At 37.2% G+C, this 19,098-nt stretch overlaps 1 protein-coding gene across 3 annotated transcripts in view; it reads left to right on the top strand.

Annotated features, from left to right (window-relative positions):
• Positions 1 to 19,098, top strand: part of ELOVL6 (ELOVL fatty acid elongase 6) — a 186,955-nt gene that overhangs the window by 89,514 nt on the left and 78,343 nt on the right. For all 3 annotated transcript variants that reach the window (XM_037830464.1, XM_037830465.1, XM_037830463.1), the window contains exon 3: positions 15,407 to 15,538. In XM_037830464.1, coding sequence (XP_037686392.1) covers positions 15,407 to 15,538 — 132 coding nt within the window. The remainder of the gene's footprint in view (positions 1 to 15,406; positions 15,539 to 19,098) is intronic.

Genomic DNA, 19,098 nt, shown 5'->3' with positions numbered 1-19,098 from the left:
TATACTTTCCGGAAAAGGATATGTAACTATTTTATTGAATCTGCTGTACTAAATGTAACTCTGCTTTGATCATGGCCTACTTCAAAGTCAGGAAAACCAGATTTACAAAAGAATGGTTTTCTCACTTTTTTTTTAATAGATAAAGAAAAAGTGTGATCTTCAAATTTGCATCTTAGAACAAGCAGAACAGGAAAGAGATGTTTGCAAGCTCAGAAGCTTTGGTTTCTTGGGGCAAGCATAACAGATTAGAATAACACACTTTTCCTTGTCATGGCTTTGTCTTACCATTATTTGTTGGGACAATAAGCTTACAAAGCTTTGCCTTTAATAAAGCCACTGTTCATTTTTATTAATTAGGTTCTAATTTCCATTATTATTCACAAAATTATTCTTTATCAGAATTTCTGGGCACGTAGTTAATTTCCAGATACAATTTATGTATGAACAGAGACTGCTGAAAATATCCCATTACTTTTAATATAGAAAAAAATGCCAAATTCTTGGTTAAACCTCAAAAATGTGACAGAATCCAGTTTTCACTAGAACTCCAAGAGTACAACTTTAGGCTACCTCTCAAAAAAAAAAAAAGAAAAGAAAAGAAAACCATTCTTTATATTCTTATCAAATTACAACCACCAGAGACATCTGATCATTGTTTAGTCAACATAAACTGCATATCAATTCCTTCAGTCTCTGGGACTCAACTTACTTGTGGCCTTAAAATCACATTCAGAACCTTGAACTGTTTCCTGTCTTGAATCAGCAACTGAACTGGAGGTGGCTTCACCATTTGGCATCCTGTCTCACGTTCAGTGCCTTCAATTCAGAGCATGAAAACTTTCTTTGCAGTGCAGGTAGACATCAGCCAAAGCAGAGGGAATGCTTTTAGGTCTCCTTTTCTTTTCTCCCTCAGATATCCACCACAGCCTGATTTTCACTTTCACAACTCTTGTCATGTTATCTGTGTACAGAAACAAGGTGATTAAGACATCCAGTAAAAGAGTTGGGTGGTGGCTCAGGCTATCTTGCTAAGGTGTTCATTAGTAATTATCTTACATTGAAATGCTACCCAGATAAAAAGTTTCTTCATTCCCAGATGGACTTGTTTCACTCTTTAAGGATTATAGAATAGCTGGCAGAGATCTTTATTTGAGTGCTGGAGTTTCATGCTAAGTATTCCTTTCAGTGGAATCCCTCAAGGTGAAACCAGAAACGGTAGTATAAGACCATTTGAGCTTATATGTGTTCTTTCAGAAGTGCTATTGGATAGAGCAATAAATACAAATTATATAAGGCTTGTTCAGTTACTCTGGTAAAATAGAAAAAGCATACTCTAGGAATGTTTTGAAATAAGGTAGCGTGGTAGAGAAATCCAGATCGATAAAGATGTTATACTTGGTGGAAGTAGAAGTGGGTAAAAGGATAAACACAAGCACAATAAACTCAAAGCATATCAGTGTTCCATTTAGGTCATCTTTGTTTGACTGGTTACCTAATAATCACAATGCCACAATCATCATCTTGAAAAGTATTTATGAAGAAAAGACTTGCAATTTGGGCAGGTCAAGACAAGAGCAGAACTAAGAGAGCCCTGAGACAAAAGGAAATAATCCAGTGGCTGAGAAAATTCACTAAACACCACAACTTCCCAAGAAAACGGGGGTGTCCACTCACAGCCATCATCCTGGTGTACAGGAAGCACTCCTGCCCATCGCCAGCCCCATAGCCCAGAGCTGCCCCAGACAACCCAGTGTGAAGGAAGTGCTTCAAATAACAGGCACACACCACAAAACTGGGCATGGACATTAGCCTTCCCTGCAACCTCAGCTGATTGTCCCAGAGCTGGGAAGGTGGAGCAGTGTGAATTAACAAAGCCCCATTCAGCCATCATTTCAGCAGACTGGGAGACATAGCACAGTCATCCCTCAACAGAGGACCAGGGGGTGCATGACCTGGAAGAGGGGGCCCACTTGCAAGTCTCAGGAACCATACGCCAATACCAAGGACTTGTGGGTCAGTGGCAGAGACAAACTGTGGCAGGACTGAACTGAAGGATTAGACTATTGCAGCAGCTTTAAAACTCCAGGATGACCAGGGAGATTTGATTGTTAGAGCCACCCCGTCTCCCTGACAGTCCAGAAACACGCCCCATATACAGGGCGGGCAACACCAACTACACACGCAAGCTTGGTACACCAATTGGACCCCACAAGACTCACTCCCCCACTCACCGCAAAGGCTAAGCAGGGGAGAACTGGCTTGTGGAGACCAGGTGGCTTGTGGACGCCACCTGCTGGTTAGTTAGAGAAAGTGTACTCCACGAAGCTGTAGACCTGGTAAATTAGAGATAAGGACTTCAATTGGTCTACAAATCCTAAAAGAACCCTATCAAGTTCAGCAAATGCCAAGAGGCCAAAAACAACAGAAAATTATAAAGCCTATGAAAAAAACAGACAATATGGATAACCCAAGACCAAGCACCCAAATCAAAAGATCAGAAGAGACACAGCACCTAGAGCAACTACTCAAAGAACTAAAGATGAACAATGAGACCATAGTACGGGATACAAAGGATATCAAGAAGACCCTAGAAGAGCATAAAGAAGACATTGCAAGACTAAATAAAAAAAATAGATGACCTTATGGAAATTAAAGAAACTGTTGACCAAATTAAAAAGATTCTGGACACTCATAGTACAAGACTAGAGGAAGTTGAACAATGAATCAGTGACCTGGAAGATGACAGAATGGAAAATGAAAGCATAAAAGAAAGAATGGGGAAAAAAATTGAAAAAATCGAAACGGACCTCAGGGATATGATAGATAATATAAAACGTCCGAATATAAGACTCATTGGTATTCCAGAAGGGGAGGAAAAGGGTAAAGGTCTAGGAAGAGTATTCAAAGAAATTGTTGGGGAAAACTTCCCAAATCTTCTAAACAACATAAATACACAAATCATAAATGCTCAGCGAACTCCAAATAGAATAAATCCAAATAAACCCACCCCGAGACATATTCTGATCACACTGTCAAACACGGAAGAGAAGGAGCAAGTTCTGAAAGCAGCAAGAGAAAAGCAATTCACCACATAGAAATGAAACAGCATAAGACTAAGTAGTGACTACTCAGCAGCCACCATGGAGGCAAGAAGGCAGTGGCACGATATATTTAAAACTCTGAGTGAGAAAAATTTCCTACCAAGAATACTTTATTCAGCAAAGCTCTCCTTCAAATTTGAGGGAGAGCTTAAATTTTTCACAGGCAAACAAATGCTGAGAGAATTTGCTAACAAGAGACCTGCCCTACTGGAGATACTCAAGGGAGCCCTACAGACAGAGAAACAAGGAAAGGACAGAGAGACTTGGAGAAAGGTTCAGTACTAAAGAGATTCGGTATGGGTACAATAAAGGATATTAATAGACAGAGGGGAAAACTATGACAAACATAAACCAAAGGATAAGATGGCTGATTCAAGAAATGCCTTCACGGTTATAATGTTGAATGTAAATGGATTAAACTCCTCAATTAAAAGATATAGATTCGCAGAATGGATAAAAAAAAATTAACCATCAATATGTTGCATACAAAAGACTCATCTTAGACACAGGGACACAAAGAAATTCAAAGTGAAAGGATGGAAAAAAATATTTCATGCAAGCTACAGCCAAAAGAAAGCAGGTGTAGCAATATTAATCTCAGATAAAATAGACTTTAAATGCAGGGATGTTTTGTTTTGTTTTTTTTTTCATTTTTATTGAGATTGTTCAGATACCATACAATTATCCAAAGATCCAAAGTGTACAATCACTTGCCCCTGGGTATCCTCATACAGCTGTGCATCCATCACACTTAATTTTTGTTCAATTTTTAGAAACTTTTCATTACTCCAGAGAAGAAATAAAGTGAAAGATGAAAAAAGAAAAAAAGAAAAGGAAGCTCTAATCCTCCCCTATCCCTAACCAACCCCCCTCAATTTTTGACTCCTAGTATTGATATAGTACGTTTGTTACTGTTTATGAAAAAATGTTGAAATACTACTAACTGTAGTATATAGTTTGTAATAGGTATATAGTTCTTTCCTATATGCCCCTCTATTATTAACTTCTAATTGTATTGTCATACATTTGTTCTGGTTCATGAAGTGATTTCTAGTATTTGTACAGTTGATCATGGACATTGCCCACCATAGGATTCAGTTTTATACATTTCCATCTTTTGACCTCCAACTTTCCTTCTGGTGACATATATGACTCTGAGCTTCCCCTTTCCACCTCATTCACACACCATTCAGCACTCTTAGTTATTCTCACGTCTTGCTACCAACACCCCTGTTCATTTCCAAACATTTAAGTTCATCCTAATTGAACATTCTGCTCATACTAAGCAACCACTCCCCATTCTTAAGCCTCGTCCTATATCCTGGTACCTTATATTTCATGTCTATGAGTTTACATATTGTAATTAGTTCCTATCAGTGAGACCCTGCAATAATTGTCCTAATGTGTCTGGCTTATTTCACTCAGTATATTGCCCTCGAGGTTTTGTCATCAACCCATTTTTTTTAATATGGTTTTGTTCACTCACCATACATTCCATCCCAAGTAAATACTCAATGGTTTTCTGCATGGTCATACATTTATGTGTTCACCACCTTCACCACTATCTATATAAGAGTATCTACATTACTTCCATAAGGCAGGAGGGAGAGTCAAAGAAGGTAGAGAGGCAAAAGAAAGAAGGAAAAAAAGAAAATGACAGCTAGGAAGCCGCAAAAGGAAAAATAAACTTAAATCAAAGTAGAATAAAGAATCAGACAATACCACCAATGTCAAGTGTCTAACATGCCTCTCCTATCCCCCCCTCTTATCTGCATTCACCTTGGTATATCACCTTTGTTACATTAAAGGAAGCATAATACAATGATTCTATTAGTTACAGTCTCTAGTTTATGCTGATTGCATCCCTCCCCCAATGCTTCCCCATTTTTAACACCTTGCAAGGTTGACATTTGCTTGTTCTCCCTCATAAAAGAACATATTTGTACATTTTATCACAATTGTTCAATACTCTAGATTTCACCAAGTTACACAGTCCCAGTCGTTATCTTTCCTCCTTTCTTGTGGTGTCTCATGTGCTCCCCACCTTCCTCTCTCAACCGTATTCATAGTTACCTTTGTTCAGTGTACTTACATTGTTGTGCTACCATCTCCCAAAATTGTGTTCCAAACCACACACTCCTGTCTTCTATCACCCTGTAGTGCTCCCTTTAGTATTTCCTGTGGGGCAGGTGTCTTGTTCACAAAGTCTCTCATTGTCTGTTTGTCAGAAAATATTTTGAGCTCTCCCTCATATTTGAAGGACAGCTTTGCTGGATACAGGATTCTTGGTTGGTGGTTTTTCTCTTTCAGTATCTTAAATATATCACACCGCTTCCTTCTTGCCTCCATGGTTTCTGCTGAGAGATCCGCACATAGTCTTATTAAGCTTCCTTTGTATGTAATGTATCACTTTTCTCTTGCTGCTTTCAGGATTCTCTCTTTGTCTTTGACATTTGATAATCTGATTATTAAGTGTCTTGGCGTAGGCCTATTCATATCTCTTCTGTTTGGAGTACGCTGCACTTCTTGGATCTGTAATTTTATGTCTTTCATAAGAGATGGGAAATTTTCATTAATTATTTCCTCTATTATTGCTTCTGCCCCCTTTCCCTTCTCTTCTCCTTCTGGGACACCAATGATACGTACATTACTGTACTTTGTTTCATCCTTGAGTTCCCGGAGACGTTGCTCATATTTTTTCATTCTTTTCTCCATCTGCTCCTTTGCATGTAGGCTTTCAGGTGTTTTGTTCTCCAGTTCCTGAGTGTTTTCTTCTGCCTCTTGAGATCTGCTGTTGTATGTTTCCATTGTGTCTTTCATCTCTTGTGTTGTGCCTTTCATTTCCATAGATTCTACTAGTAGGTTTTTTGAACTTTTGATTTCTGCCGTATACATGTCCAGTGCTTCCTTTACAGCCTCTATCTCTTTTGCAATATCTTCTCCAAACTTTTTGAATTGGTTTAGCATTAGTTGTTTAAATTCCTGTATCTCAGTTGAAGTGTACGTTTGTTCCTTTGACTGGGCCATAACTTTGTTTTTCTTAGTGTAGGTTGTAATTTTCTGTTGTCTAGGCATGGTTTCCTTGGTTATCCAAATCAGGTTTTCCCAGACCAGAACAGGCTCAGGTCCCAGAGGGAAGAAATACTCAGTATCTGGTTTCCCTGAGGGTGTGTCTTGGAAAATTGCTCCACCCTTTGATGCCTCGGGTCACTGTGTTTTCTGCCCAGCAGGTGGCGCCTGTCAGCCTATAATTCTTGACTGGTGCGAGGAGGTGTGGCCGTGTTCCCCCAGGCTCTGGGGTCTGGTTCTGAATGGAAAGGGCCCCACCCCTTTCCTCCTAGAGAAGACAGACCCCCCAGGTGGAGGTCATTAGCATTTCAATAGTCTTGCTCTCTGCTTGTGCTGTCTCCGCCCTTCCCCAAGTCACAGCCCTGGAAACTTAAAATGACTGGGGCTTTCTCCACTGAGCCGAAAAAGAAACAGATAGTCCCCTTCAGACCCAGTCAAGGCGACCCTCCGGATCTCCCAGGTCAGTCGTCACCCAAAGCCTCTGTCTTTTTTTTGGGTCTGCGTACCTGTAGTGAGCAGTTCACACTTGCTACTTAAAACCCCAGTTGGAGCTCAGCTGAGCCGTATTCGCTTGCTGGGAGAGAGCTTCTCTCTGGCACCACGTGGCTCCGCAGCTCGGGCTATGGGGGAGGGGGTCTCCCGACCTGGTTCTGCAGGTTTTACTTACAGATTTTATGCTGTGTTCTCGGGCATTCCTCCCAATTCAGGTTGGTGTATGGTGAGTGGATGGTCTCCTTTGACCCCCCCCCCCGTTAATCTGGATTATTTACTAGTTGTTTCTGGTTTTTTGTAGTTGTTCCAGGGGGACTGCTTAGCTTCCACTCCTCTCTATGCCGCCATCTTGCCCCTCCTCCACAGATCTCTCTGCAGGGATGTTTTGAGAGACAAAGAAGGCCACTACATACTAATAAAAGGGGCAATTCAACAAGAAGAAATAACAATCATAAATGTCTATGCACCCAGTCAAGGTGCCACAAAATACATGAGAGAAACGCTGGCAAAACTAAAGGAAGCAACTGATGTTTCCACAATAATTGTGGGAGACTTCAGCACATCACTCTCTCCTATAGATAGATCAACCAGACAGAAGACCAATAAGGAAACTGAGAACCTAAACAATCTGATAAACGTATTAGATTTAACAGACATATACAGGACATTACATCCCAAATCACCAGGATACACATACTTTTCTAGTGCTCATGGAACTTTCTCCAGAATAGATCATATGCTGGGACATAAAACAAGCCTCAATAAATTTAAAAAGATTGAAATTATTCAAAGCACATTCTCTGACCACAATGGAATACAATTAGAAGTCAATAATCATCAGAGACTTAGAAAATTCACAAATACCTGGATGTTAAACAACTCACTCCTAAACAATCAGTGGGTTAAAGAAGAAATAGCAAGAGAAATTGCTAAATATATACAGACAAATGAAAATGAGAACACAACATACCAAAACCTATGGGATGCAGCAAAAGCAATGCTGAGGGGGAAATTTATAGCACTAAACGCATATATTAAAAAGGAAGAAAGAGCCAAAATCAGAACTAATGGATCAACTGAAGAAGCTAGAAAATGAACAGCAAACCAATCCTAAACCAAGTAGAAGAAAAGAAATAACAAGGATTAAAGCAGAAATAAATGACATAGAGAACAAAAAAACAATAGAGAGGATAAATATCACCAAAAGTTGGTTCTTTGAGAAGATCAACAAGATTGACAAGCCCCTAGCTAGACTGACAAAATCAAAAAGAGAGAAGACCCTTATAAACAAAATAATGAATGAAAAAGTGACATAACTGCAGATCCTGAAGAAATTAAAACAATTATAAGAGGATACTATGAACAACTGTATGGCAACAAACTGGATAATGTAGAGGAAATGGACAATTTCCTGGAAACATATGAACAACCTAGACTGACCAGAGAAGAAATAGAAGAACTCAACCAACCCATCACAAGCAAAGAAATCCAATCAGTCATCAAAAATCTTCCCACAAATAAATGCCCAGGGCCAGAGGGCTTCACAGGGGAATTCTACCAAACTTTCCAGAAAGAACTGACACCAATATTACTCAAACTCTTTCAAAACATTGAAGAAAATGGAACACTGCCTGACTCATTTGATGAAGCTAACATCAATCTAATACCAAAACCAGGCAAAGATGCTACAAAAAATGAAAACTACTGGCCAATCTCCCTAATGAATATAGATGCAAAAATCCTCAACAAAATACTTGCAAATCGAATCCAAAGACACATTAAAAAAATCATACACCATGACCAAGTGGGGTTCATTCCAGGCATGCAAGGATGGTTCAACATAAGAAAATCAATCAATATTTTGCAACACCTTAAAAATTCAAAAAGGAAAAATCAAATGATCATCTCAATAGATGCTGAAAAACCATTTGACAAAATCCAACAACCATTTTTGATAAAAACAGTTTAAAAGGTAGGAATTGAAGGAAACTTCCTCAATATGATAAAGAGCATATATGAAAAACCCACAGCCAGCATAGTACTCAATGATGAGAGACTGAAAGCCTTCCCTCTAATATCAGGAACAAGACAAGGATGCCTGCTGTCACCACTGTTATTCAACATTGTGCTGGAAGTGCTAGCCAGGGCAATCCGGCAAGACAAAGAAATAAAAGGCATCCAAATTGGAAAAGAAGAAGTAAAACTGTCATTGTTTGCAGATGATATGATCTTATATCTGGAAAGCCCTGAGAAATCGACGATACAGCTACTAGAGCTAATAAACAAATTTAGCAAAGTAGCGGAATACAAGATTAATGCACATAAGTCAGTAACGTTTCTATATGCTAGAAATGAACAAACTGAAGAGACACTCAAGAAAAAGATACCATTTTCAATAGCAACTAAAAAAATCAAGTACCTAGGAATAAACTTAACCAAAGATGTAAAAGACCTATACAAAGAAAACTACATAACTCTACTAAAAGAAATAGAAGGGGACCTTAAAAGATGGAAAAGTGTTCCATGTTCATGGATAGGAAGACTAAATGTCATTAAGATGTCAATTCTACCCAAACTCATCTACAGATTCAATGCAATCCCAATCAGAATTCCAACAACCTAATTTGCAGACTTGGAAAAGCTAGTTGTCAAATTTATTTGGAAAGGGAAGATGCCTCGAATTGCTAAAGACACTCTAAGAAAGAAAAAGGAAGTGGGAGGACTTACACTCCCTGACTTTGAAGCTTATTATAAAGCCACAGTTGTCAAAACATCATGGTACTGGCACAAAGATAGACATGTAGATCAATGGAATCGAATTGAGAATTCAGAGATACACCCTCAGATCTATGGCCGACTGATCTTTGATAAGGCCCCCAAAGTCACTGAACTGAGTCATAATGGTCTTTTCAACAAATGGGGCTGGGAGAGTTGGATACCCATATCCAAAAGAATGAAAGAGGACCCCTACCTCACCCCCTACACAAAAATTAACTCAAAATGGATGAAAGATCTCAATATAAAAGAAAGTACCATAAAACTCCTAGAAGATAATGTAGGAAAACATCTTCAAGACCTTGTATTAGGCGGCCACTTCCTAGACTTTATACCCAAAGCACAAGCAACAAAAGAAAAAATAGATAAATGGGAACTCCTCAAGCTTAGAAGTTTCTGCACCTCAAAGGAATTTCTCAAAAAGGTAAAGAGGCAGCCAACTCAATGGGAAAAAATTTTTGGAAACCATGTATGTGACAAAAGACTGATATCTTGCATATATAAAGAAATCCTACAACTCAATGACAATAGTACAGACAGCCTAATTATAAAATGGGCAAAAGATATGAAAAGACAGTTCTCTGAAGAGGAAATACAAATGGCCAAGAAACACATGAAGAAATGTTCAGCTTCACTAGCTATTAGAGAGATGCAAATTAAGACCACAATGAGATACCATCTAACACCGATTAGAATGGCTGCCATTAAACAAACAGGAAACTACAAATGCTGGAGGGGATGTGGAGAAATTGGAACTCTTATTCTTTTTTGGTGGGACTGTATAATGGTTCAGCCACTCTGGAAGTCAGTCTGGCAGTTCCTTAGAAAACTACATATAGAGTTACCATTCGATCCAGCGATTGCACTTTTTCGGTATATACCCGGAAGATCGGAAAGCAGTGACCCCAACAGATAGCTGCACGCCAATGTTCATAGCAGCATTATTCACAATTGCCAAGAGATGGAAACAACCCAAATGTCCTTCAACACATGAGTGGATAAATAAAATGTGGTATATACACACGATGGAATACTACACGGCAGTATGAAGGAACGATGTCGTGAAACATATGACAACATGGATGAACCTTGAAGACATAATGCTGAGCGAAATAAGCCAGGCACAAAAAGAGAAATATTATATGCTACCACTAATGTGAACTTTGAAAAATGTAAAACAAATGGTTTATAATGTAGAATGTAGGGGAACTAGCAATAGAGAGCAATTAAGGAAGGGGGAACAATAATCCAAGAAGAACAGATAAGCTATTTAACGTTCTGGGGATGCCCAGGAATGACTATGGTCTGTTAATTTCTGATGGATATAGTAGGAACAAGTTCACAGAAATGTTGCTATATTATGTAAGTTTCTTGGGGTAAAGTAGGAACAGGTTGGAAGTAAAGCAGTTATCTTAGGTTAGTTGTCTTTTTCTTACTCCCTTGTTATGGTCTCTTTGAAATGTTCTTTTATTGTATGTTTGTTTGTTTTTTTTTAATTTTTTTTTCATACTGTTGATTTAAAAAAGAAAGGAAAGTTTAAAAAAAAAAAAAAGGAAAAAGAAAAACAAGGATAAAAATATGTAGTGCCCCCTTGAGGAGCCTGTGGAGAATGCAGGGGTATTGGCCTACCCCACCTCCATGGTTGCTAACATGACCACAGACATAGGGGACTGGTGGTTTGATGGGTTGAGCCCTCTACCATAGGTTTTACCCTTGGGAAGATGGTTGCTGCAAAGGAGAGGCTAGGCCTCCCTATAATTGTGCCTAAGAGCCTCCTCCCCAATGCCTCTTTGTTGCTCAGATGTGGCCCTCTCTCTCTAGCTAAGCCAACTTGAAAGGTGAAATCACTGCCCTCCCCCCTACGTGGTATCAGACACCCAGGGGAGTGAATCTCCCTGGCAACGTGGAATATGACTCCCAGGGAGGAATGTAGACCTGGCATCGTGGGACGGAGAACATCTTCTTGACCAAAAGAGGGATATGAAAGGAAATGAAATAAGCTTCAGTGGCAGAGAGATTCCAAAAGGAGCCGAGAGGTCACTCTGGTGGGCACTCTTATGCATACTTTAGACAACCCTTTTTAGGTTCTAAAGAATTGGGGTAGCTGGTGGTGGATACCTGAAATTATCAAACTACAACCCAGAACCCATGAATCTCAAAGACAATTGTATAAAAATGTAGCTTATGAGGGGTGACAATGGGATTGGGAAAGCCATAAGGACCACACTCCACTTTGTCTAGTTTATGGATGGTTGAGTAGAAAAATAGGGGAAGGAAACAAACAAACAAACAGACAAAGGTACCCAGTGTTCTTTTTTACTTCAATTGTTCTTTTTCACTTTAATTATTATTCTTGTTATTTTTGTGTGTGTGCTAATGAAGGTGTCAGGGATTGATTTAGGTGATCAATGTACAACTATGTAATGGTACTGTGAACAATTGAATGTACGATTTGTTTTGTATGACTGCATGGTATGCGAATATATCTCAATAAAATGAAGATTAAAAAAAAAATCTAGTAAAAAAAAAAAAAGGAAAGTATTTATGAAACAACTCCAGATAAAGGCTGTGCTGTAGGATATACATTGAAGATTTGTTGAACAAGAAGATTCCATACGATCCAGAAATTAATAATTACCTGGTAGTATAGTATCACTTATCCCCAGCTATGGAGGCCTTCCAGAATATGGAATATTATTTGGTTTTCACTGAATCACTAGGGAAGTAATCTATCCATATTAAATAGTAAGTGGGTTAGCAGCAGGTCATTATTCATCCTGACTATAATTGAACCTTGACCCAGAGTTGCCAGAAAGGAAAGACAAATTTAATCTACTTAAATTTCCCAGTTTGCTGAAGGAAATCTTATATTCTTTTAATTAAAATGGAAAAATAATCATACATTTAACCATAAACCATGCATTTTGATTACTCAATTGAAGAGGTAAGAGTTAATGCTTCCTTAGCTTACTCCCTCTTAAAGGAGCCGAAGCTTCATTTGAACCTAATCCAAAGCCTTATTTGAATTTCACCACAGGTTGAAGATTTATATAGCACACAATAAGCAACTTAAGTATGATTGCACTTATACTTAATCAAACAAATGTCACCTCCCATTTTTGACTGTTTGTGACCCAGAAATATAGCCTAGAAAATCAAATTATGTTTTACTACCTGCTAGATGACAGCCATGACAATTTTGTGTAGTCTCGACTAATTTCCCATATACAGTGATACACAGAATAATGGCCTGTAAGCCAGAGGGCCCAGGTGAGTGACCATGAGACACTAATGTCATCAAGCCCCCTATGAGGAGGGTGGCTCCATCTCTAAGGTCCCTTGCATTTCTCAAATTCTGTGACCAAATTGATTGACGTAGTTGCCATAACTGCTGAACTGATGGTTTGTAAAGAGAGCTGTAGAAAGTATGTGGAAAGGGAATATTCCTTCCCAGGAAGTTAGCAGTGCATTGGGACTGTGACTCTAGCATTGAAAAAAATCATAGAAAAAAATACAGCAAGAAGGTTTTTATTCTTTTCTTGGGTCTTCATGGCACATGATTTTTCCCCCTTAATTACTAGAATGATAGACACATATAAAGACATTCATGTAGCTTGATTGGTAATTGCAAGTAATACCATTAATCCAACCAAAACCAAAATCTGCATTATATTGAATGAGTGAGAGAAAGAATGATAAGTAAGTATATGGACAAGTTTTCAGTGATGTATATCATTTATTTGTATTTTCAAGGAAGAGAAAAGTCATCGGATGTTCCAGGCCCAGAAAATAAGAGAGTTGAAGTATGTAGGTGGAGAATATTCCCCTTCATCCTTTCATGGTTACACAATGTTTCTACACAGTTGCACAATAACCCTGTACTTCAGCAGGACCAAAAGAATTCTTACATGTTTATAAGAGAACACATCCAAAGAATACCATGGGAGAGAAGTGAGGCTACTTTTAACCTCTAAGCCTGTTTCATCATCTGTAAAATGAAGATTATACTTTACTTACATGGTAGGGTGATTGGGAGGATTAAGTGGTTAGGTTTTTACTATACACCAAGTTAGGACTCAATAAATATTGTGGTTATCAATATTAATGCTACTATCACTATTTTGTCACATGCCATTACCCTTATAATTTGTTAGCGAAGAATTTATACTTATATTTTATAATACTATTGCCTACCTTAACTTTGTAGAATTTTTATTTTTCTTTAGTGAGTCCTTCCTTATAAACCTAATCTGTCATATAGAAAGAGTCTATGTCTTTCTAGAGGAGGAAAATATATTGTAAATATTTTTCTGAATCATTTATTCTTTTGTTATTATTAGTATTTTACTGGGAAAGTGCAACTGGTCAGTCACTCCTTGTTTGCTGAGCATGTACTGTATGCAGTTGCATGATTATTTTCCCATGTCAGAAAATTTGACAAGACAAGACCATATTCATTGGACAAATATTTACTAAGCACTTACTGGGTGCTGGGACTTACGCCTTCGGGAGGAGAGCTTGCAAACCTCAAGGGAAGTGATCTGTTTGACCCTTATGTATGGATTGATTTCTGGAAGCATTGTTTTATTTAGCAATGCTCACCAAGTAGGTCATTTTCATTTACTTAAGTAGGAGTGCTGTGTGCGTCAATAATCATATTCCTTGTGGGTCAGCAAACTGTTTTACAACAGTTAGAAAAAATAGCAAGCATGTTACAAATAATGCTCTTTAGGTTATGCATTTTGCTTTTTGTATTGTGTCTTGTAACTTAATTTTCAACCCTTTCCCTATTGATGCCATTTATCGGGGAATCCCTATTTTAAAAGAAAATTGTTTTTCCAGGATATATGCTCAGATGCTTAAATTATTTACAAGGCCTCTGTTGCTTTCTATTGAATCATAGTTCCATTGAAGCTTGCTTTGTTTTTTTCCCTCTTGGCACCATCAGTACTATCGTTCACTTCTACTTTGTACATCAATAAACCCGTAGGTTTATTGAGGCCTGCAGATTCTATTTTATGTGGTTTATACATTTCCAACTAAGAGCCCCACTATAGCCTGTCTACCAGAAATCTATGGCTCAGAACTTAGCTACTCCCAAAATGAAAATCTTGGAATGTTACCCTATCAGATATTTCACTGAAACAATTATTCACACAGATATTTTCTTCCTCAATGAAGCATCTTTCAAAAACTGTTTACTAGAGAAATTGCTTAACATGTGCAAAGAGAGAGAGAGAGAATAATGAGGCCCATGTGCCACCCTCCCTTTTGTCATTTTTGTTTCATCTCTTTACCCTCAGTACTTTTTTTTGGTCTTGTTTGTTTGCTGGGATATTTCGAAGTAAATCCAAGACATCATGTAATTTCATGCTTAGTGAATGTCTGAGAGTGATATTTAGTATTAATGATTATATTGAATTTAATATATTCCTTCTTTGGAGAGGATTTCAGGAATCCATCATGGGGTATCCATAAGTTATGTGGCTTGTGTTTCAATTTTAAATCATCAATTATTACTCCAATGTCATCTTTTCACATCATTAGCCTATTAGTAAGATGAGGTTCTAAAGGACTATGTTTTCCCCAGATACTGCCTTGTTACCAACTAGTTGATGTCCAATAAAAATTATTTTCAATTAGTGTATCAAAATTGGCTCAAAAACTCTGCTATGTTGTTGAAATTTTTCGAGTCATAGAGCCTGAAAATAAAACACCTACCCTGACATGATACTTAATGTATTGATTAATCTTGCTGTGTGAGCTAATTTGTCAAGGGAGATTTCAACAGAATGGCATGATGCCAAATGGATGGGCCACTCTGTCTTCAGAGACAGAAACACATTCCCAAGAGCACGTTTTCAATGCTTCCAAAGAGGAGAACTGGTATACAATTTGATGTGTTTTGATCAATGAAATTAATTGCTTGAAGATTCATATTTCATGAAATTTTATTTGTTTGTTTATAGGAAGAAATCATTCCTGTTTTCTGCCCTGTATGCTGCCTTCATATTTGGTGGTCGGCACCTAATGAACAAACGCGCAAAGTTTGAACTGAGGAAACCATTAGTGCTCTGGTCTCTGACCCTTGCAGTCTTCAGGTAGGTTTTCTTCATTTTCTGATAAAACCCATCCAGACCTGGTGAAAGAGAGCAACAATTGAGCTTTCTATTTTATATTCATATATTTTGGATTATTGACTACCTCAAGGACACAAAATCATGTCTAAAGAGAAAAGAAAGTCTTCATTGCAACCAAATTTACAATGCTATACTCAATCTTTGATTTTGAGAACATTTGGGGGATCTTCTTTCATGTCTTAATTGATCATGCAGTGATCTGATTGGTCTGTTAGGACCAGAGACTGTATTTTAATTCCGTTATTTCTGCTGCATAAGTATAAATGAAGGACTAAATGGAAAGCCATGCCAGTATAATGCTCAAGTCTGTTGGGAGGTGGGACTGGCTCAAATGTAAGGGGCATGCTGGTTCTGACTGATACTGAATTAAAAGATGCCACTCAGACCCTGAACATGACCTGGGCAGCATTCCTAGACCAGAGAATACTTTTGTTCTACATCCCCAGAAGCACCCTCCACCCCAACTCCCAGAACTGGCTCTCATGCATATGTTTATGCAGCCACTTCTTACTTTGCATCTGGCAGGACTAGTCTCTCTCAGGGGCATCCCCAGCCAACATATGGACACATTCCTCCAAAAGCTCGAAGGATCATTTCCAGCCTTGTCATATTTGGTGATCTAGGCAATCACAAGACTAATTAGCACACAGCTGGTGTCCAAGCAGGTGGCAGAATTTATCTGCCGTGCTTACAAAGGCACCTGCTCTATTTGTGTTTTGCTTGTGTCACAAACCAGCAAATTTATAACTATATTTTGCAGTGGGGAGGGATGTAGATATGCTGCAAATTACAAAACTATTAATTTTTAAATTTATGAATATTCATTTGTAATTTTTCATATTGTTATATAAACTGCCCTACCAGTAAGCAGAACTAAATAGTATCATTAAAAGCTTCATTCGTCGCTTAAGGCTTATTAAAAATGATGAAGCAGGAACAGGATTTTCACATTAACTTCTATGATCTGCACACTTCAATATGTTGGATGCCTGCCTCTAAAACACCCATTTGTCTGCTAACTGCTGAATATACTTTTTATTCCAATTCATTTTGTAAGGTATTAGGTTTAAGATACTCACGATTTGAATCCATCATTAGAAAATCTTATTTCAGTCTATGGCATGTCATTTCTCTATTATATAAAGTAGCATTATCATTTTGATTTTCATTTAAAGATTGACAGAGCATTTTTGATATTTGGGGGAAAACAATCTTTATCCTGGTGAGGCCTTTAAGGATTTTGCAGATTCTTCAGTATCTCCTCAGCCTTTATTTAATTTGTTTATTGTTTTAATCTTAAACATCCATAAGTTTAAGTACAATGAACTCCCATGCACCGGTGACCCTGCTTAAATGATTATCGACACTTTGCTAATGTTGTTTCGTCTATACTCCTTCCTACTTCCTCCTTTTCCCCAGATTATTTCAAAATAATACAGACAAATATTTCTGATTGAAAGGATCAATTTAAAAGGTAGGTTTTTTTTCAAAAAATATTATTGTTTCACTTAAATTAATCATAATTCAGGCATTAATCAAATTTCCCCAGTTGTCTCATAAATGCAAGAATGTGATCAAAATAACACCCATGCATTGCCATTGGTTGATCTCTTTTAATTTATTTAAAATTTCCACTTTCCTCTTTTTTCTTTGCAATCCTTTTAAAAGACACCAGATTATTTTTCCCAGTTTCCCACAGACTAGATTTTGCTATCTCTTGTAAAATTGTATATTGGTATTTGTATCTAGAAGGTTCATTATATTTAGATTTAATGTTTCACAAGACTTTCTCTAAGAAGAATCTTGCCTTCATCAACTATTCAGTTGTCTTTAAGTACATATAATTCTTTTAGAAAACTCAGGATAAATGCTTGATTCTTTGCTTATATTTACCAGTTTAAAAAAAAAAGAAAAAGATTTGATTACTTAGCTTGTCAGTGTGAAGATTTGTTTTTTTGAGTATAATTTTGTACTCTTGGTTTACAATTCTAATATGTGTCAATGATTTTGAGGTGATTTAGGTAAGTTTCCATTGCTATTTTTCATTTGTGATGCTAAATCTTGGCCAGTGGGCATTTCTTCAAGTGATAATTAATCCTTTTCACATGCCTTGAGTAGTGCTGATGGCTTGATTTGTTTGTTTGTTTGTTTGTTTTGCTGTTCTAGGCATCTAATATATTCCTTGTCCAGAACTGAAATCAGACATTTCTCTAAGGAGCCCTTGTTCCTTTGCCAGTCTAGGGATAGTATTTTGAAACCACTATCTGAGTACCAGGGATGCTCATTCGTGCTTAGTTAGCTCTGATTTCTAGGCCTTTTCAGAGACCAGAAATGGAAGATAATTTTTTTTAAGAAATGTACTGATCAGAAATTGATACTGATACTTCCCATTCAAATTTCAGTCTAGAGTTTTTACTTTACTTAACACTTCTCCTTTCTCCCATGCCAGAAACCCCAGTTTCAATGTCAGCACTCATGTACTTTATCTCACAACACACATGCAATAAACATGAAGAATACATTATCTTTTTTAGATTGACAAGTTCTCTTTTTGTTTCCTCTTCCATTGCCTTAATTCTTTTAGTTACTTTACCTTCTTCAAGGCAATATTTTATATAAAATCAAGAAATCCAGGACTGCATAGAGGAGTTCAGGCATGGACAGTCTCCAGACTTTTTTAAGAACTGATAGTATTCTAAACAGGAATTTGGAAAAAGTTAATAATGAAATTCTGTGGTGGTATTAACTTAATGTAGTTCCATGTTTGGAAGGTATAACAGTAAAAGTATTTTTTAAATGATGCTAGAAGAAAATACACTGAATTCTTATATCTTTAGGAAGGGAGAGGAAACAATCAGGCTTTAATTTATTGAGTGCCTACTATTTAATGGAAAACGAAACAGAAAAATTGCAGCTCTTGGTTCCAGTAGATTTAGAAATGAAAAGGATTTAAAATATTTACGTGATGTTTTATCTTATTTAAAACAAGGAAAGCAAAGTCATGTAAACAATTCTCATTCTGAATTCTAGGTGTTTGTTTTATTATTCTTGTGCTTTTTTGCATGTAAAACACTTTCTAAAATATTATTTACATACACATTTATATAACTACAAATGATTTCCTTCACTATACCAGAGAGTCTCAGATACCCAAATATCTTTTCCTGAAGGAAGTTGATATAAAGCATTCATTAAAAAAAAAAAAAAAAAAAAAAATCTCTTCTCACAAATAGATATTTGGATGAGTTTTAATAAGAATTTCCCTATTTGGTCAAGGATGACTTCATTATTACAAGGATGTTTTTGGCAGAAATTTTTGAATGGCTCTTATCTTACTATAATTTACAAATTTTTAAATCCATCTGTGTAAAGTATCTAATATAATACTTATGCAGATTATATAGTATGTGTGTGTGTGTATGTGTGTATATATATATATATATATATCTTCATGTAATTATAGAAATTACTTGCTTGATCTTCCCTTTGATAGATGATGTGCAATTAGGTGATAGCCTAAG

This window comes from Choloepus didactylus, chromosome 3 (genome assembly GCF_015220235.1).
Source record: "Choloepus didactylus isolate mChoDid1 chromosome 3, mChoDid1.pri, whole genome shotgun sequence".
Lineage (NCBI taxonomy): Eukaryota > Metazoa > Chordata > Mammalia > Pilosa > Megalonychidae > Choloepus > Choloepus didactylus.
The sequence above is the reverse complement of the archived record's forward strand: the minus strand, read 5'-3'. Positions and strand labels throughout refer to the sequence as shown.